Source organism: Poecilia reticulata, unplaced genomic scaffold (genome assembly GCF_000633615.1).
Source record: "Poecilia reticulata strain Guanapo unplaced genomic scaffold, Guppy_female_1.0+MT scaffold_131, whole genome shotgun sequence".
NCBI classification, from domain to species: domain Eukaryota; kingdom Metazoa; phylum Chordata; class Actinopteri; order Cyprinodontiformes; family Poeciliidae; genus Poecilia; species Poecilia reticulata.
Window position 1 is genome coordinate 235485 of NW_007615014.1, and position 19244 is coordinate 254728.

The 19244-nt window shown below is 42.6% G+C and overlaps 1 protein-coding gene across 5 annotated transcripts in view; it reads right to left on the bottom strand.

The window, feature by feature from the left end:
* Positions 1-580: 580 nt before the first annotated feature.
* Positions 581-19244, bottom strand: part of LOC103459849 (rap1 GTPase-activating protein 2-like) — a 26910-nt gene continuing 8246 nt past the window's right edge. For 3 of the 5 annotated variants that reach the window (XM_008401769.2, XM_008401767.2, XM_008401771.2), the window contains 23 exons: positions 14501-14585; positions 13440-13475; positions 12855-12902; positions 12407-12439; positions 10949-11272; positions 10755-10858; positions 10056-10134; positions 9161-9214; positions 9007-9090; positions 8019-8119; positions 7142-7271; positions 6452-6607; positions 6280-6351; positions 6070-6156; positions 5360-5506; positions 5116-5220; positions 4944-5035; positions 4319-4423; positions 4164-4251; positions 3775-3826; positions 3627-3697; positions 2526-2556; positions 581-2305 (listed from right to left, as the gene is read on the bottom strand). In XM_008401769.2, coding sequence (XP_008399991.1) covers positions 2545-2556; positions 3627-3697; positions 3775-3826; positions 4164-4251; positions 4319-4423; positions 4944-5035; positions 5116-5220; positions 5360-5506; positions 6070-6156; positions 6280-6351; positions 6452-6607; positions 7142-7271; positions 8019-8119; positions 9007-9090; positions 9161-9214; positions 10056-10134; positions 10755-10858; positions 10949-11272; positions 12407-12439; positions 12855-12902; positions 13440-13475; positions 14501-14585 — 2065 coding nt within the window. In that variant the 3' untranslated portion in view covers positions 581-2305; positions 2526-2544. The remainder of the gene's footprint in view (positions 2306-2525; positions 2557-3626; positions 3698-3774; positions 3827-4163; positions 4252-4318; positions 4424-4943; positions 5036-5115; positions 5221-5359; positions 5507-6069; positions 6157-6279; positions 6352-6451; positions 6608-7141; positions 7272-8018; positions 8120-9006; positions 9091-9160; positions 9215-10055; positions 10135-10754; positions 10859-10948; positions 11273-12406; positions 12440-12854; positions 12903-13439; positions 13476-14500; positions 14586-19244) is intronic. The other 2 variants (XM_008401768.1, XM_008401770.2) reach the window with 2 other exon arrangements.

The following is a 19244-nucleotide window of genomic DNA, read 5'->3' on the forward strand; positions in this document are numbered from 1 at the left end:
AAGGCTTTATGGAAATTTGAAAGAAAAACTACTGAAAAATGAGTAGTTTTTCACTCATTTTGTGTGTTTTGTTATACCAAAAAACACAAAAAGTAAAAATAAAATAAAAAAATCTGCGTAAAGACAAGAAATGTTGAGAAACCCAGGAGGGTTAACCGCCTAGCAGGTGTTTCCTGTCTGTTGGGATGAGATCCTGTGGCGTCTCACAGGGTTGTGTTCTCGGTCCCATCTTTGCTACTTTATATTGGCTCTATTTGGGATAAATTATGGAAAAATAAGTAATCTCTTTACTGTTAATGTGCAGAAATAGCTGCACATGAATATAAAAACTGAAGCTTTTTAATGAAAATGTAAATCAAGCTTTGATTTACAGCCAGATGTCTCAGAGAACTTTGGTCAATTAACTAAGAAGTTTATCTGATCCAGTAAAATTGAGCTTTAAATAAGAAGTGATGAAGTCTTTAGAGCAGCATACAACCTCTGACCCCAAACACACACACATTATTGGGAGAGATTCAAACTTTAAAAACCAGAGAGCTGCTGGAAAAAAATCACACAAAACAAGTCAAAAACGCTGGAATCAAAGTGCAAACGATTCAGAAACTTTATAGCTCCAGGTTCTCATGTCATAGTTGTCCTTCAAAATGAAGCATACAGCTGACTGACATCATTGTGTTTCTGCAGCATCAGTTGGTCCCTGACAAAATAAAACTGACTTTTGTTTAAAAACTTGGAACAAGACTTGAAACAACAAGGAAACAGCTTTAGTGCAAATACTGATTTTAGTTTTTAACCGGATATTTTGAATCTTCATACAGAGAACAACAACCAGAGCTGAGGGATGTCAGTGATGTTGACTCAAACGGCAGTGAAGTTATCATCGGATTCAGAAGCAAACATCCACTAAGAGACATGAAGAGAAGCCACTGATTTCTGAAGGGACCTTAAACTCAACACGGAGCATTCAGGGTCAAGAGAACTGGAATGTCTGAAGGAAAACCTGCTGTCACAGATTTTTCACATTTCCTGATGGTGAGCAGACGGAAAACGACACGTTGATGAACAGAGACAATCTGTGGTTTTTATCTTCTGGTTTCCAGTCAGAGAACGACTCACAGTGACGTCACAGCAAACATTCAGTCCGGGTCTGGTTGTAGGAACAAAGAAAACGACCTAAAAGTCTCACTGCAGGGCTGGTTTCTGACCTCTTCCCTAACCGTCTGGATCAGAACATCGTCACGAAGCACCAGTCACACAGCGGCAGGTGTTTCAGCAAAAACCTTTCAGACAAAACTAAATATTTAACTCCAAATGAAATATTTAGCTGAAATACTGAGTTAAGCTAAATAAATAGGTCCAAGGTAAATATTTAGCTAGCAAGTTAGCTTGCTAACTGCATATTAGCCACTGAAGGCTGTAGTTGACTATTCTTGCTGAACACAGAAAGTACACATGGCCCTGTGGCGGCTCTGTCCCGTCATACCAGCTGGAGGATTCCTTCCTGTTCCTCTCCACTGTCGCCACATGGTCACAGAGGAGGCAGGATTGGTGTGATGTTTTGGTTCAATCAGCTGATGCCTTCTCACCGGTTCGCTTTGATTGATCTGTTATGATCAGTCCTGGTTCTGACTGTGTCTGGACCTGAACTGGACTGATCCGAACTGAATCTAGACTTACCTGGAATCTGAACAACTGGTTTTTCATGTGACAGAACCCGTACTCTGTTGCTGAATAAATAAACTGAATTAAATTAAAAATAGATTTCAGACATAACTCCAGTTTCTACTTAGTTGGACCGTCTCAATAATTGGGTTTGGTTTGGACTGTTACTGATTCTAGCCTCTAGAAGTCCTCAGTCAGCCTCACTGTTCTCACCCGGTCCACTGGACTCAATCAGAACCTGCTGCAGGGTGGAGCTACCTTGATGAAAAGGAGGGTGGAGAAGGTCAACCAGCTTTAAGGACAGAGCTGGACCCGATCTCCGAACGAGTCAGAACCATTTCACTGATCTGTGAGGAAAACTCCTTTAACATTCCCTGAAAAGGAAAACAGTCCATGACTCCTGTCTTCATCCGTAAGGAAACAAGAAAAACAAAAAAACGACAAAGTGTTCGTTGGTTAAAACAACAGAAGTTGTCTATAGTTGGAACTGGATCTCCATGGTGGCTCCACGGGGTTTAGTGACATCAGGTAGAACCAGCGCGCCTCAGGAACCAGGAAGGCGTTTGTGATGATGTGGTTCGGTCCGGTTCAGTCCATCCTCCTGGTCCTGGTGGTGTGAAGGCAGCACCTCCACGTGGTTTCTCTGGAGAACAGACAGGAGATCCAGATGAAGTTCTCCTCATGAAACACCTGGAGTTCTGCAGCTACAAGGAGGACAGCTATCATGAGCTAACCTGCAGCTAGCCTGTGGCTAACCAGAAGCTAACCTGGAGTTAGCCTGCAGCTTCCCGAGTCCAGACTTAGGATTTCTATGGTAGGAAGTTAAACATCTAACCTGAAGCGGCTCTGAAAATCGTACGTACCTCCCAGAACCTCCTGAGTTCAGTTTCCCTGCTGATAAAGAAGAGAGAGAAATCAGAGGAGTTTCAGATTGTTCAGAGTTCTCTTCCTGTTCTCCTTCCAGGCTGTGATCCAGTTTTTCTGTTTAGCTGGTCTGGATCTGAATGTCTCCAGGCTTTCTGTAGACTTCCCTCACCAGTCCAGTCCAGTCAGCTTCAACTAGAAAGGTCTGGGAAAGTTTCAGGACAGGAGAATAAGAGTCATCATATACCCAATCGAAGATCTGGTTCAGGACCTGAAAGGTCCATCATTCCTCAGCAGATCATCCACTCTAAGACAGGTCTTAAGATGACGACTCTGTAGGAATTTCCTTGCTGGAGATAAAAATCATATTTTCTGACTTATTTCAAGTAAAGTTCAGGAGTGTTTTAAGCCCCTTCTCAAACATATTTAACCAGTTCTTCATCTCCATTTACAGACCCTGTAAGGTTCCTCCCCATTTTTAGTAATGACCTCAGGAAGGAGCAAGGCTCTGCACCCAAGCAATTTGATTGGCAGCAGACAAATTCATTGATTGGCCCAACACGTCCAAAACGTTTTTCATTTGTGGCAGAGAAAAGACAACGTCAACTGAACTGGGCAACCCATAACGAACAAATATAGCGAGATATTTCAGAGACACTGGCTGCCCTAAGGTACATCAGCTCAATGACATCAACTTGACCGCTTGCCCACATTCCAACATCCACACCCACATAGTGAAGAACCCATAGTCAATGGAGAGCGACCCAACTTGGCTAAAACCAAACCAAACTTTAACTGACTAGAGTCAGACTTGACAGATCCTCCCAACAAACCCAGCAAAGGGACCAGATGAACCACCCCAGCAATCATTTTGACTGCCTCTATCCAGGATCTCGTTCCGTCACAGTTTACTGCTCAGGAGCTTCGATGGGGGTTGGGTGTAGATGGATCAACAGCAGATCTGAAGCTGGGAGGCGTATCGGTCAAAGTCTAAAGATGAAACTAAGAAAAACCTTCAGAAAGCATGGAGTGCTATCAGGACCACCAGAGGATTACGAGCCTGGACCACAGGAAGGGTTGGCTCAGACAAACCGACGTACAGCAGCAGAGTGAGTCAGCTTATCGAAGCGAAACTTCAGGTTGGATCTGGGAGAGTTCTTGTTTTTCAGTTCTGAAAGAGGAAAATGAACGGGGGTCAGTGAGGCGAGGCGCAGGAATCCGGACATGATGAAGGTGGATATACTGAACCTGTGGGGCTGCGGCAGACGATCAGCGGACAGGAAACCTCCGACGGCGCAGTCTGAGGCAGACGGAGAAGATCAGGAAATTTCAGAATGAGATCAGATTCACAGCAGGAAAATTCGAGACTATTCCTGATTCTGAATCCTCATCAGAACACAAATGATCTCTGAACTTTCTTTTCACACCAACCTGAGGACACTAACCATGGAGGCTAACTATGGCTGGACCCAAATATGACCACATGGTGAGTCAGATCCCATCCAGTTTGGTCGTAGAAACAGATTCAGAACCTCTACAAGGTTTTCCTGGGAGAACAACTTTAGTTCTCCACTCCGACCAGGCCAGGCTGTACTACTGCTACAACCAATTAGCTGAAGGTTACTGATTAGTCTCACCAGGTGAGCGTCATCAGAGGGAATGCTGAAGCTGGAGGTGCTGGATGTGGATCTGGAAATTTTACTTCTCTCCTTCCTCGGATGAATCCTGAAAACACAGAAACGTTGCTGCTGCTTTGCTCAGATTAAAAACAAAAAGACAGATTAAAGCTCACCTGTCCCGTTGTCCTGTCTCTGGAGAGCTGGGATTGGACGGCAGCTCAGACCTCACCTCTATCATGGGGTGGGAACAGTCAAAGCTGCGCTGCTCACTGAGAAGGCTGACACAGCAAACAGAGTTTAACCAGAAGAACAACTGAGCCGGTAGCTTCATGCTAAGGATATCTGCTAAAAGCTGAGATGAGAAACAACAGAAAAACTAGAGTTGGCCTCAAATATAAACATGGAGTTCCTCTGGGCCACAAGTGAGCATCCCTAGCTAAAACAGTTGCGCTAATCCTAAAGCACTAATCATAAATAGTATCTAATGCTAAAGTGCTTCGTTGAAGCTAACGCTAAGTTGCTAAATCAACATGGTATTCATGGTATTTTTAAAAGAAGCGCTAAACAGAAAGCTAGTTCTGCTATTAGCGCGTTAGCGGATTAGCAGCTCAAGCTTCTGCTATAGACTCTGTTTTTATTTGTTCTGTCTCAGATGTCAGGTTCTACAAAAACACTCGCTTTGCAGATGATCTGACGGTTTTCTGACCAAACTGTGTTAAATAAAAAAAAAAAAGCCTCTCAGTTTTTCACAACATTTATTAGACTTCTGGTCATCAGTAAGATCATTGTTGTGGTTACCTCCTGTGGCTGTGTTTGTCTGTCTGGCTGTCGACACTCAGCAGGCGGGGGAACAGCCCTGAGCGCCGCTTCACCGGAGACTTCACGTTGCCCTGGCAACAGAAACACAAAAACAATCCAGCTGCTAACAGCTGCTGAGGTGGAACCGGAGCGTTGGACCGGTTCTGCTCACCTCAATGCTCAGGTGGGCCAGACCGCCCCCACTCAGACTGGTGGGCAGCCCCGCCCCACCACGCGACATGGTTTCCATGGATATGCTCCGCCCCTTCATCGCTCTCTGAAATGAAACAGCATAAATATTTAAATAAGATTTGAACCAGCTAAACATTAAACTCCTGAACTGGTTTCCAACAAAGAGTCAGACGATCAAACTGGGATGTTTGTGAGAGTAAAGCTGAAGTGACCTTCAGACTGACCTTGATGGACTCCAGCAGCCCGCCGTGGGCATGGCCATTCTCACCCCGGCCCTCTTCCTCCATGCCTGAACCCAATCCCAGCATGCACTGGGAACGTCTGTGCAGCTCGTCCAGCAGGCCGTCCAGCAGGGCAGAGCGGGTCCGCTCCTGAGCGGGAGGGAAATAAAACAAACCTATTCACTCCAGAGAAACCCGACTGCTGGCAGATGCACAGGGAAAATCAGGTTTTAATCCCAAAACGCTGCGAAATGATTCAGGCACAACAAACTGTGTTTGAATCAGGAAACTTTTTCATTCAGCAGCAGAAAAAGAGGAAAGATGATTCAACAAAGGGAAAGCAGATTTAAACTAAGGCCAAAAGGTTAAAACATGAAACTGATAAAAAAAGATTTGGAGTTGAAAAATCATTTCAACTGAAAAACATTTTTGAAACAAAATTGGTAAAACTGAAATAAAAAACATATTTTGACACAAACAAAAAACTACTTCACAGTGAAAATCAATTTTAAACAAAACACATTTTTAAACTGAAAAAAGATTTGAGGATAAAAAAAAAAAGTTATTTTTTTAAACTTCAAAACTTTTTTGTCTGAAAAAAATTCTGAACAAACTTTATGGCCCTATTTTAGCTCCATAAGACCCCGCTAAGAGTATGAACCCTGTCCGTATTGTCCAGCAGGCTGGGGGAGACGGCTCCCCCTGCTGGTTACCTCCAGCCGCGCGAAGCGTTCGCTCTTATAGGAGGCCAGCTCCGCGTTGATGAGCTTGGTGAGGAGGAACTGCCTGAACTCCGGACCCTGGAGAAGAAAAACACCGATGTGACCAGTTCGGTTCGGGCGTTACAACTCGAGCCGGTTCGGTCCAAGCATTAGAATGTGACCCGGTTCGATATAAGAACTCGACCCGGATTCCTAGCTTACCTTCCTGAAGACGGCCGGGTTTGGCAGCGGCGGTCCAAACGGCGGGACGTCTTCTCGCGCTGTGACAGAAACCTGTCAGAAGTTAGAGAAGCAGGTTCAGAGTTGGTTCGGTTCTCCTCGACCCAGATGGACTTTGGTCGGGTTGGTAGTCGGGTTCGGTGAGACCTCCTACCCTGTAGGTGGGGCTGTCCGAGTGCGTCTCCTCCGCCTGCACCAGGATGAAGGCGTGCAGGAAGTTGGAGGCGATCATGTCGGGGACGAAGGGCGTGGCCTCTTCCTGGAACACCACCGCCACAATGTCATTTCCTATGTGGCGTTTCCTCTGTAGCTGAGCGACAAGAAGTGACATGGGCAAGGTGTTAGTGACCAGCAGGGAGTAGTGCAGTCTTGAAAACACTGAGTTTAACTGTGGAATTTGGGTCCATTTTCAGGTGTATTTATGTCCCATGAAAATAAACTTAAAAAGTTCAGTTTTATGATTGAAACGTTCAGCCTCCCTCTTCTCATGCCGCCCTGGGCAACTGCCTATATCAAAAGCATTCAGGCAATAACCATAGCTCTGCTGATCAATACCTTTAATTACTGATCAGCAGAAAGAATAACAGTTTCTCTACTCTGAGATGACAGCAACTAAAAGATTTATTTTTAGTTTCTGTAAAAATATTGCTTTAGTTTTACTTTTTACAAAAAGAAAGAATCAGATAGAAACTCCAAGTTTAAACCAAAAACCTTTCCTGAATAAACAGAACCAAATGGAACTAACTAAAAACAACCAGAACCACAGAGGTCCATGTTCCTGTTGTGCTTCCTGCTGTTTTTATTTCCTGAGTTTTCCTGGATTCCCGGCAGTTTTCCATTCTACCTGCTGCGCGTCTCCCTCGGTGAACGGCAGCTTGGTGGAGACGTGGAACATGACCTCTTGACCTCTGTAGACGGTGTAGATGGAGTGGGACCCCGTCTGGCCGTGGGACACGTCCAACCCGCCCCGGAACCTGCAGGCAGGAGAGCAAGAGCTGACTGGACCGGCTCGGTTCTACCAAGCCCAAAAGAACCAGCTGGTGAACAAAACATGACATCGTTAAGTTTTAGTTTCTATTCCTGAAGGTAAAATCCAAATACTGACGGTTTTCAATTTGTGAAAAATTAAAAAGTTTAATTTTGATGAAAATTACGACAAATATGAAAGTTTAGATTCCAATGAATCCATTTAAATCCCAAATAATGAAATTATTTCTAATAAATGTTTAATGTTCTGTCGGTTTTAAAAACCAACAGTTGGGCAAAAACTAGTTTTACTCAAGTAACTTTAATATAAAGTATTTCTACTCTAACTTGAGTCAAATTTCTGTGCACTAGTTTAAGAACAACTTGTTTTTACCAAAAAAATCACCAGACACACAAACACACCTGCAGTTTATGACAAAGTTTTTAAATCTTTATATTGAAAGTAATCATTTATGTGAATTATTTGTGTATTATTTTCATTTTGGTCCTTAAAATACCAACATTTCCATATAACTATATTTCATCTGTCTGATTATGTCATTTCTAAACATTAAATAATTTGTTAATCTGTGTTTTTCCTCTCACCTGACTCATTTTCTGAATGGTTTCTCTTTATTAAAACGTGAATAACTTTGTTATTGTTACTCTGCGCTGACCTGAGATCAGATTTTGCTGCTCTGAACAGAAACTCCACGGTTTGTGTTGTCCATGGTTCAGTTTGTGGCGCTGCTCACCCCTTAAAGTCCTGCAGCTCCACCGTTTCTCCCAGCAGCTGCAGGAACTCGGAGAAAGCCGGAGACTCCTGATTGTTGGTAAACAGTTCCTCTTCTGACACCTGCACAGGTAACAGCCGTCACAGCCAATCACAGATCACCTCTGCTGCCTCAACCAATCACAGATCACCTCAGGCTCAGGTAGAGGTTACAAGTCAAATGTTTCCTCAGGAGGCAGAAAAATCTAAAAAATTGTTTTATTTTTCAATTTTCAGATAGTAACTTCTACATTTCTCATGATAAACCACAAAGACACAAATACAATATTTCATTTTATAAAAATAAATCACAAATAAAATAGTAATACCAAAACATATCATATAAAATAAGACTAAAATAATTAAATAATATAAAAAACAAATAATACTTTATTTTAAGCAAATAAAACACAAATAAAATATAACAAAAAATAAATAAAATAGATGAAATGAAAATAAAATAGAAGAGAGATAAAATTCAAATATTTGTTGGTCTCTTTGTCCAACTCTGTGATAAAATAAACTTTGCGGTATGTTGCTACAGTTTGGCATTAAATGTAAAATCATAATTTTTATAAATTTTTACTCCCTGATGCTTTTATTACTTCCTGTTTCCACACACATTGTTTTCAGTTTGGAAATTAAAAACATGACTATTGTGAACGACAAACCTGAACGGCAGTAAAAAAACAAAGTGATTTTGTTCAAACAGAATTCATTTGAGCCTCTATATCTGTAGCGCCTCCTGGTGTCTGGGTGGATAAACACACAAACTGTCGGATGAAAATATTTCTGCATGGAGATTCATAAATAAGATGCATAAAGTTAATCCTACGAATGATCTGATATAATCTGTTTTTTTTTCCAGTTGAATAACATTGAATCTAGAGTTTGGTTAATATTCAGAGTCAGATTGTTTTTTTCCGGTTATTTTGGGCATTAATGGGAGCAGCAGCATGGCCGGTTCTGACCTGCCCAAAGCGCTGGTAGACGACGCCGAACTTGAAGGTGTTGTTGACTTCGTGTTCGTCGTAGTTGACGATGAGCTGAGACGCCTGCAGGCAGAGAGGACAGCGTCAGCTGGACGAGTCTCAGCAGGAGGAACTGAGAGGAGAACGTGCTCACCTTGGGGTAGAGGACCGGACTGAACCGCAGGGAGGCCGCTTCGTCGCACACAAGCTTCAGGACAAACAGGTCACACCATTAACGTTCATCAGCATTAAACTCCCACAGGCCAGTGTGAAATGCTTCGTGCAGAACGTCTGTTAGCCTCAGAAATGTTTCAAATCAAATTAACCTGGATCATAACGAGATATTCACCTTCTAGATTTCTGTCAAAGAAAACAAAAATGAGGCTGTTTGATGTGTCTTACTGCCATTTTATAGCAAAATCAACTAAATATGTTAACTTCAGTTGTTATAAAAATGCTATATATCAAACAAACTATTTAAAAAAACTTGACTTCCTAATATGACACCTTCAAATTGGGCATCTGTCTCTTTAAGAAGCTCCTGCTCTTTTTGAAGCTCTGCCTCCAGGAAGTCATCCCAACATGGCTCCTCTATTAACCTTTTAACGTTTTTACCAGCGTTGCTCTGAGCAGCAGCTCCTATTATGATCTGAAGGAGCTGAGTGGGGTGGAGCTGCATCTTGAAGGCGGGGCTAGGTCCACCCAGACGTTTTAACATCTGAATGGTTGCCATGGAGATTAAAGGATTTTAATCTCCATGGCATTAAACATTAAAACATGAATTTTACATGCTACCGGCCCTTTAACTGAATTATCTGTCTTTAGTTAGTCTTCAATGCAGAGTTGTAATTTCTAGAGCAGCTCTTAATATTTGAGAGTTTGAGAGAGACTTTGTGTTTTTATGATGTAAAAGCACTTAGAAATGCCTTGTTACTGAAATATGCTATGCAAATAAAATTTGATTGATAGATTGATTCAAACAGTTATCTTTTTAACCACAGAAACAGGAAGTAGTTTGGAGGAGAACAGGAAGGGAGGTGGGTGTACACCTTGGCCAGCTCCGGAACGCTGGGGATGTCCGGCAGCTCTGCCAGAGATAATCTGTGGTAGATGCTTTTCAGACGAGACCTGAAGCAAACACAAGAAACAAACCTGGATCCAGAGGAACAACACTGCTGCTTTTAAAACTTTAACTAGACCCAAAGCAGTTATGAGAGGGTCCAAGCCCCCCTACCTAAAAACAAAAATGCTACAAACTTTAACAGTCACCAGTAGGCTGGGCGATATGGACCTAAAGTTTTATTATGATAATTTGTGATACGATTGTGACAAACGTGATGATAATAACTATTCATTGCATCTTTTTAGGTGACTATAACACTGTAGCAACTGTAGCTCCACAAACACAAATAGTGCTCTTGAAAAACATTCCTGCTTGTTTCACCAGACACATGATGAAGTGTGATTTGTTTCACTAAACTGCAGACAGTAACTGCATTAAGTCATTTTTTGGTATTTACTTAGACTTTTATTGGACAAACTGCAGAGAAAATAGCAAAACTATCAAACCTGACAATGATGACAGTAAAACATCATTAACTGGAATTTGTCACAACGATAAATCAAAATTCTTATGCTAAAAAATTTATCACGATAAATTACATAATAAATGCCCACCAGTTACAAGCAGTTCCCAGAGGGTCCAAGCTCCTCTTTGAGCTCTGACCCGACCGGGTTCCTGTGCTTACCTGATGATGACGTGCAGGTATTCGTGTTCCTTCTCCTCCTCGTGTCTCACAGACAGCAGCAGGTTTCCCAAACTGCTGACTGAGCAGAAGAAGTTCAGATGTTCCTGAAAGGCAGGAAGACGTTGGAGACTGAAACTGCTGCAAACCAGAAAATGTTTTAACATAGATTTATTTCATAAGATATCACAGCTCACCCTGCCCAGGAAGTGCTTCCTGTACGCGCGTGCTGCCTCGTTGATCTCCTCCAGGTGATACCCATAATCCCCTGGGGCAGAACCTTCTGTCTCCCTTATTCCTCCGTCCTCCACCTCCGCACCGCTGCAATGCAGAGAGGAAGGGGGCGGGGCCTCAATGGGTGGAGCATCAAGAGGCGGGGCGTCCGGAGGTGGGGCCTCGGAAGGGGGCGGAGCCTCTGAAGGCAGGGTCTCGGAAGGGGGAGGAGCCTCTGGATCCTCTATCCAATAGCCTCCAAACTGCGGCAGGATGACCTGCGGGTACGGCCGCCCCCTCTCCAACACCTGCAGAGTCGACATGTTTCTGTCACACCTGGAGGAAACGCTGAGCTACCTGCTGCTGCGTAGTCTACTGTTATTACTACAGCATTGTTGTCATGTTACAGTTTTATATTTTGAATGTTCAGAATGAACTCTTTTACTTTATAACTGTTTTCATGATATTTCAAGTGTCAGGTCAAAAGTTCAGATGAAATATACAACGGCGTGTTAGAATCAGAGTGGAACGAAAAAACTGGAGATTGTGGAGGTTTCCAACAAAAACCTCAGAAATTTTGAGATTAATATCAGAAACTTTGTAGACATTTCTAAGCATGAGAAGTCGAACATTTTAAAGAAAAAAATAATACTTAGAAACCTAGAAAAATATTAGAAGTTGAAAAATTCTGAGATAAATCTAAGACATTTCTGAGTTTTTTATGGCAAATTCTTGCCATAAAAAACTCAAACTTTTTTTGAGTTTTGAAACTAAAAAAAATTGCTTTTTTCTAGAAAATTTCAGTTTTTTGTTGAAATTTCCTTTCCTATCTACAATGACCTACAGAAATATCAATATGTGATTTGAGAATGTTTATTTTCTCACTTTTGTTTTGCCATGTGGTATAACTTTTATTTTTTGGTTGTAGTTGTCTTTTGCATAGTTTTTTAGCACATGTGAAAGATTCACAATTGAAATCAATAGTTCACGTGCAATATCAATATGTGTTTATCTTTGTGTTGTTATTTGGCATAATAGTTATGTTTTGTACACAAAGATTCCTAGACTCATAAATAAATGGTAAATATTGTGAAAATTTGAAATATCAAATCACAACTTCATTTTTTTTTTCATAAAACCTTAAAGTCATAAAGTCAGTTTTTGTAATTTTCTTCATGTAAACAGCTGAAACAGCTGAAATGTTTGAAAGTCAAGTTTAACCTCTCCTGGGAAAATGAACCAAATCTCACATTTTACAGCCATAATAACAAAATACGTCCAAACTATAATTTTAGCTTTGATAGAAAAAATTCAGCCCAGATATTTTTGGAAACCATCAGGATATTAATAAAACCGGTGAAACCGTCCCAGCGGCCTCAAACTGCTGGCAGGAATCAAACCCACAACCTCTGGACTGGAGGACAGAGACATTTGAGTCTCACCTCTTCGATCCTGGGATAAGGAATGTAATCGTCCTGAAACAGAGACAGAGGCGTTTCAAACATGGCCGACATCACATCTGGAACATCACAGGTTCAGTTTCACTTCCTGTAAACGTCTGACTGAATCCACAGGTTCACTTTTACTAAACCACAGACGATTAGATGTTAAACTGAAGAAAACAACCAATCCACAGCAACAGAGTGGACATGCAACTTGGGTTGCTGAGGATGATGATGATGATGATTCTGATTATGATGAAGGTAAAGGTGATGACAATGAAGGTGAAGATTGGAGTGACTTCCTGTCAGGAACAGAGACTTCCTGCTGGCTCATGTGGTTTTACATCAACATGGAAAGACATAGGGGACATGAGCTGGAGAGACGTGAGGACAGACATGAGGACGGACACAAGGACAGATGGATGGACAGATAGGTGGACGGACGTGCCTTCTGTCTCAGAGGGACTGTCTTCATCTCAGTAGCTTCTGGTACTTGCTGCTCCGCAGTCGGGAGAGAAAACAGGACGAAATTATTCTAATGAGCCAATAAAAACATTTTATTCAGAGTTGGAACAAAACCCAGCAGAGCTCTGTATTTCAGTCCGAGTGAGACATCTGTTGTTTGTCCAGAAGACTCGTCTGGTTTTCTGTCTCTCGCCGTCCAACTGGACCAAGTCGCTCTCCGTTCCTCCGTCTCTCTGCTGTGCAGCATCTCTGCCCTCCTCTTCCTCACCTGGCCTTTAATTTGTTTTTTTTAATTGTTTTGATGAAAAATGCTACATTTATCCTGGAGATATTGATCTGTGATCGCTGCTGATCAGATGATCCCACAGCATGATGCTGCCTCCTCCCATCAGAACTCCTTTAGTCAACAAACCAAACTTAAAGGCTTCACTTCCTCCTAACTTCTGTTTTTTTCTCATTTCTTCTTCTGCAGATAATTTCTGATATTTCATAAAGTCTCCTCATCCTGCCTGCATCTCGGCTCATTTAACAGAACCGATAGAGGAATCTATGCGAATTAAAGTCTTACCTCCATCTTGTCCATCATGTCGAAGAAATGAGCCGACTGCAGACAGAAACAGACAAACCAGTTCACTGTCAGCAGAAACGCTTCAATATGTTTAAACTATTTAGGAATTACTCAGAATGAAACTGGAGGAAGTAACATTTGAACCAAATCAGAACAGAACCGGGTTTCTGTTGCTCGTCAACAAGAACAAACTGGGGAAGGAAGGACGGATTTTTATCCGTTATGATTTCAAGATGAGATTAAAGCTGCTGATTCTACTTGGCCTGGACTGATGACATCACAAGAGGCACAAGAATGGGCTGACCAGGTGGCGCTAGTGAGCAACATGACAGACATGTCACTGTTCACAGATCTGAACAGGGACTGAGAAGCTTTGGTGATACAAGAGGGTCAATGTTAGGTTTGATCTCTGACCCAAGATGTATACTGGATGGAGCAAACTGGTCGCAAACCTTTAGCAAAATGCTAGTAAATTGTTAGCAAATCCAAGTTACTGACTTTTAGTCAAAATGTGACTAGTGACAAATCTAGTAATTTGTGTTATCAGACATCAGCTGAACTGCTGTAACCAATAATTCAACTGCAGTAGCCACCGTTCAACCCAAAGAGGGCAGCACTGAGACAATGTTGCAGAATTTAACAAATTTACACTAAAATGTCACAGTTTGCTCAGAAACATAAAGATAGTACCTTCGTGAACTGATTTATACAAGTTATCAGAAAAATAAGTTGATTTGGTTTGTATACATTTGGTTTACATAAACATGTGGCTGTAAATAAAATCTGTCCATCGTTTATAGAAACGGCTCCAAGTGTTTCTATGAATCCAAGCAGGATCCCTTAGGTTTATTCCTCTAATGGAGGAATATGAACCAAACATCCAAATAAAGAGGAAAGTACTGATGGGTGTGGAGTCTGATCAGCTGCTTCCTGTGATGTCATCAGAGGTGTGATGTCACCAGACCTGTAGGTTTCATCTGGAATAACAGATCTATCAGAGACACAGGCAGACAGACTGACTCTGAGCCTGAGYGGCRTCTGGAGGGAGCAGCAGGTGTTACCTTCATGGTGGGCGGCGCCGTGCGGGGAGGTGACGGGGGGCGGTCCTCCACCGGGACATTAGGGAGGGTCAGCTGGTCTTGCTTACTGCAACACAGGAAACCATCATCAGAGACGCCACRACTTCATCAGCAGAGAACCGGGAGGAGCCGAGGATGATGACAAGCTGGCTGGAGATGAAGGTCAGCCTGACCTCAGATGAGCTGGCTGAACACTGAGGAGCTGGCTGAACACTGAGGAGCTGTCTGACCTCTGAGGAGCTGTCTGATCACGTCTCAGGTGCGAGTCGTCAGACTCATCAGTAAATCACCTTGGTAGCGATGAGTCATGATTCAGACTCTGATCAGGCTGGATTCTGATGAGTCATGGTTAGAGCTGAACTCGTTTTTACCACAGCTCTGACTAATGGCGACAGACTGGACCCAGCTGGTTCTGGTGCCGACTCCAGGTCATAACGTCCATGCAGAATCAGTTCCTCTCAGTGTGAAACAAATGGACTGACCCCTGGGGGTCAGAGGTCAGCCTCTGCTGCAGGGCGGAGTTGGGGAGGAGCTAAAGTTTCATGTTTGGACCTTCTGACCCATCTGAAAACTGACGACTCATCCTGGCCTAACAGAACTGTAGGAGCCATTTTCCCCTTTTTTCTTTTGGTTAAATCTTAGAATTTAAATTGTTTAGTTTATTCTTATTGTTTATTTCCTAGTTGATTTATCATTAGAATTTTTGTTTAATTTGCTGTTTAGAATAAGTTCTTTGATTAGGAATTCACTTAATTAGTTAATTAATTTCAGGTTGGGATGTGGGTATTTCACGRTATAARTAGGTGGGTCTTGGGTAGCATATTATGCACGTGGGTGGTCATAAGGTTTTTTTACCAGCCTACAGAATCAGCCAATAAGTCATATTGGTTTCTATTGTCAGTCAGAGAGCAGGTGCAGGAATAGGAGCAGAAGCCTGTAACCTTTTGCCTGATCTGAAAAATAAAATCAAAGAACTATATTTTGACTTTTGATCCTTTTTTGCTGCGTAAACCAATATCCACGGTGCATCAGGTGACTATTTGAGTTTGATTCACCTTTTCTTTAGATCACCTTTGAGTTTTGAGTTTTTTGATTTTTGAATTTAAGTTTAGAGACAAATGGTCACTACAAGAACCTTGAAGAACCCAGACAGAACAACAGGGAGCGTTACGGACAAAAAATCAGCCAAATCCAGATGGAGGCAACCGCTAGCTAAAAAGCTAGCTATGCTAGCCCTAAAGCACTAATCATATACATTAACCCTGCTAACGTGCTATACCAACATGGAGCTTAGCAGAAGCTAATGCTAAAGTGGTCATTTCAACCATCTGTCAATAACACATGTGCTACAACATAGCATACTGCCCCCTACGTGACTAAATATGTCATTGCAACTCTTCCTGTACTGTTTGGGCCACAGGAAGTGATTCTTTGGACCTTTCACTCATGGTTTCAGTTTTATAGTTGAGTTTTGCTAACTTTTAGCCTAATTGGCCATAGTTATGCTTTGGTCAGAAAACACACAGAACAAAGGTAGGTTTTCATTGTTTGACCTCATTCCTTCATGTGTTGTATACTTCTCATTTGCTCAATAAAGCGAACATGAGGAGAGGAAACAGAACTTCACCAACTAAGAGCATGAACATAAATGTCTACTATACCACTTGAATTCTTAACAGTCGATAACCAAAACCTCAAAACAGTTTAGAAAACAAAGTAAATTAGCGCTTTAGAATTCATCTGGAAACATTTAGGAAAAGCTAAGTGCGCTAAACATTTTAAAGTTTAGCTACTAGCGGATTAGCATAAGTGTGCCTGTTCAGATCAGAACCGTGGTCTCATCCTCAAATATCTGGACCTGATCTGATCACTGCTGCAGCTCTGATACTTTAGATCCAATCAGAACCAGGAAGAACCTCCTTCCTGTTGACTTTTTCCAGAAACTTCTGCTGCTTYACTTCCTTCTCTCTGCCTCTTAAGGCTGAACAGTYTGTGTTCATGTTGTTCCTGCYGTCTGACCGAGGGCTGCAGGTTTGACCGGCTCCAGCTCTGCACAGCAAACACAAAGGTCACCAGGAGGCGGGAAGGGACAGACGAACCCTGCTGGGAGAGAAAAGGTCACCCAGTGAGGCGCCGTGGCATTTGGACCTGATCTCAGCTGGAGAACAACACCGAGGTTTGGTTTGGGTCYAACAGCTGGAATAACTAAAGCTAGCCTATCCAGTGCTAATGCTATCCTATGACAGGCTAATGCTAGGCAAGCCAAGGCTAATGCTAGCCTACCAAATGTTAAASCTAGCCTATCTGTGCTAATGGGCAGCAGTGGAAGAAGGTAGTCCAGTGGTTGACCAGACTAGGCATGCTAACCACTGGCCTCCAAAGCTAACAGYATCTAGTGCTGTGATTCTCTTGCCAGCGGCMGTTGCTCCGTTAGCAAATGTTTTTCCTCCATGCTGAGAGGAAACCTGATCCTGTTGCTGAACAGCTGAAGGTGAATGAATTCGTTTCCGTTAGTGAATGTTTCCTGCAGAGCTCAGGGAGAAGATCAGAAATGCTCATTAAAGTTTAACCCTGGAGATCCTCCTGCTGCCTCTCACTCCAGTTGGCAGGTCAAAGGTCAGCTGGAGAAATGAAGTGGGCTAATACCTACTGATGATGTTCTACTTTAAGATAATTGGGGGCTTGACTCGTCTTAACAAGCTAATTTAGACCAAACTGAAGCAGGGAATTCATTATGAATCTGGAGGTTTGTTCAAGTAAAACTCATCAAGTCTGAAAAAACAAAAATAAAATATTGGAAATATTGTGATTAACTGGCAGACAGGATGGAGCAGAACCTGGACTCAGACCTTCCAGGAAGGTTTTAGAAGCAGAATCTGTTCAGTTTTAAACCAAAGYGGAGAAATGTGACGGATGAGAAGCGACGGCGCCTGTGAGGAACCTGCAGCGCTGCTTCATGACTGCAGCAACACGCTGACAGCAGATCAGAAAACCTGCAGCTGCTTAGAGGAGAAAAACTATCTGAGTGGAAACATTTTAGCCCAAACGACCTTCTGACAGACAGAGCCTCCCGAAAATAACAGGGTTCCTGCTGTACTGTAACACACCCCTCTGATCTGCCTGGAGGTTGATACCAATCCACCTTCATCAGAACCACATCACCTCTAGCTGGACTCATCATCCAACAACAGAGCAGCAGAACCATGCAGCTTTAAAGGTAAAGTATCATGATTTTTTTATTTTATGTATAGTGCCATTTTATAGCGCAATCCAGTGACTGTTCAGCTTCAGACGTTATGAAAATGCTGTATATACCAAACATGACTTAAAACAAATTTGACCTCACATCATATCATATCTGATGCCTTGAAATTTTTCTCTGTCTCTTTAAAATATAACTAAACTCCCTGAGGAAAGGTTTCAGCAAAGTGGGCGGAGACAAGAGACCCAGAGGGGCGTGGTCGGAACCAGAAAGGACCTGTTGCCAAATCATCCACTTTGTTGCTATATTTAGCAACCTTTCAGGCCCTCTAGAGACTTGTTCTGTAGCTGGAGGAAGAACTGAGACGGTTTTAGGCAAAATATTGCAGAAATAAACTAATTTTACACTAAAATGTCCAATACCCAATTCTAATGCCAGTCTACCCAAGGCTAAMTTTAAGATAGAACATTRCATTTGGGCAGTTTATCAACAAAAAAGTTAAGTTTCATTTTAAGAACCTTCTTCTCTTTCTGACACTCCGCCATCAGAACAATGATCCTCCAGAACGTTGTTTACACCAGATACCTGGCAGAYAGGATGGAGCAGAACAGTTCTTCACTACATTGCACTAAGAAGTTCCACCAGCTGTGTGCCAGCCGTTGCTGCCACTAGTCTGTAGGAGCAGATCAAACCTCGGGCTTTAGCTGGAATCGTTACGCCGGTCAACTGAACAAAGGAACAACAACCCAGCAAGGCAGCAGAAAGGTCTTAAACCCAGCAGATGATTTTATTCTGGTCTGACTGGAAACCAGAGACGCTCCGTCTCCATTATCAGARTGAAGTTTTATGTTGCTTTATGACTRCAGTCTCTCTGTTGTGGCAGTAAGAGTGAATGATCAGCTGAAAGGTCTGYGGATGTTAAAGGAAGATATGAACAAAGCAGCAACACACAACGCTCTGCCATCTTCCTCTCTGCATTTACGACGTATGCTGGGTTCCCCAAACTGGTGTTGACTCTCAGCAAAACACCAACATGTGAAGAAACCAGTTCAGGAACGAGAGCAACATGAGCCTTTCTCCTGGCTCTGCAGACTGAGGTCATTCTGACTGCTCAGAGCTCCAGAAAACATAAACATATGTACATTACTGCTGCTGTCGCTGATGAAAACAACACGAGCTTCTGAAGCAGAAGCCGCCCTCGCTGCAGGAGACGTGTCGGTCGGCAGAGAAACACGACTCAGCAGCGACCGTGTGGAGCGGACCAGACAGATGGCAGCGCAGCCTCTTGCTGCCACCACTTTGGTGTTTTTTATAGAACAGCTCCTAACAATGCAGGCGTAGGACACACGGCGACCACAGGGGGCGCCACTCAAACWGGAATGGGGATTGCAACTTTCTCAGGAGGAAATTTTATGTTCCAACAAGAAATAAACACCTGAGAGCATCTTATTCCAACAAACCTTAATATTTTTATTTTAGTTTCTGGAGTTTGTCACTGGATTCCCTGAGAGCAGAATGATTCAA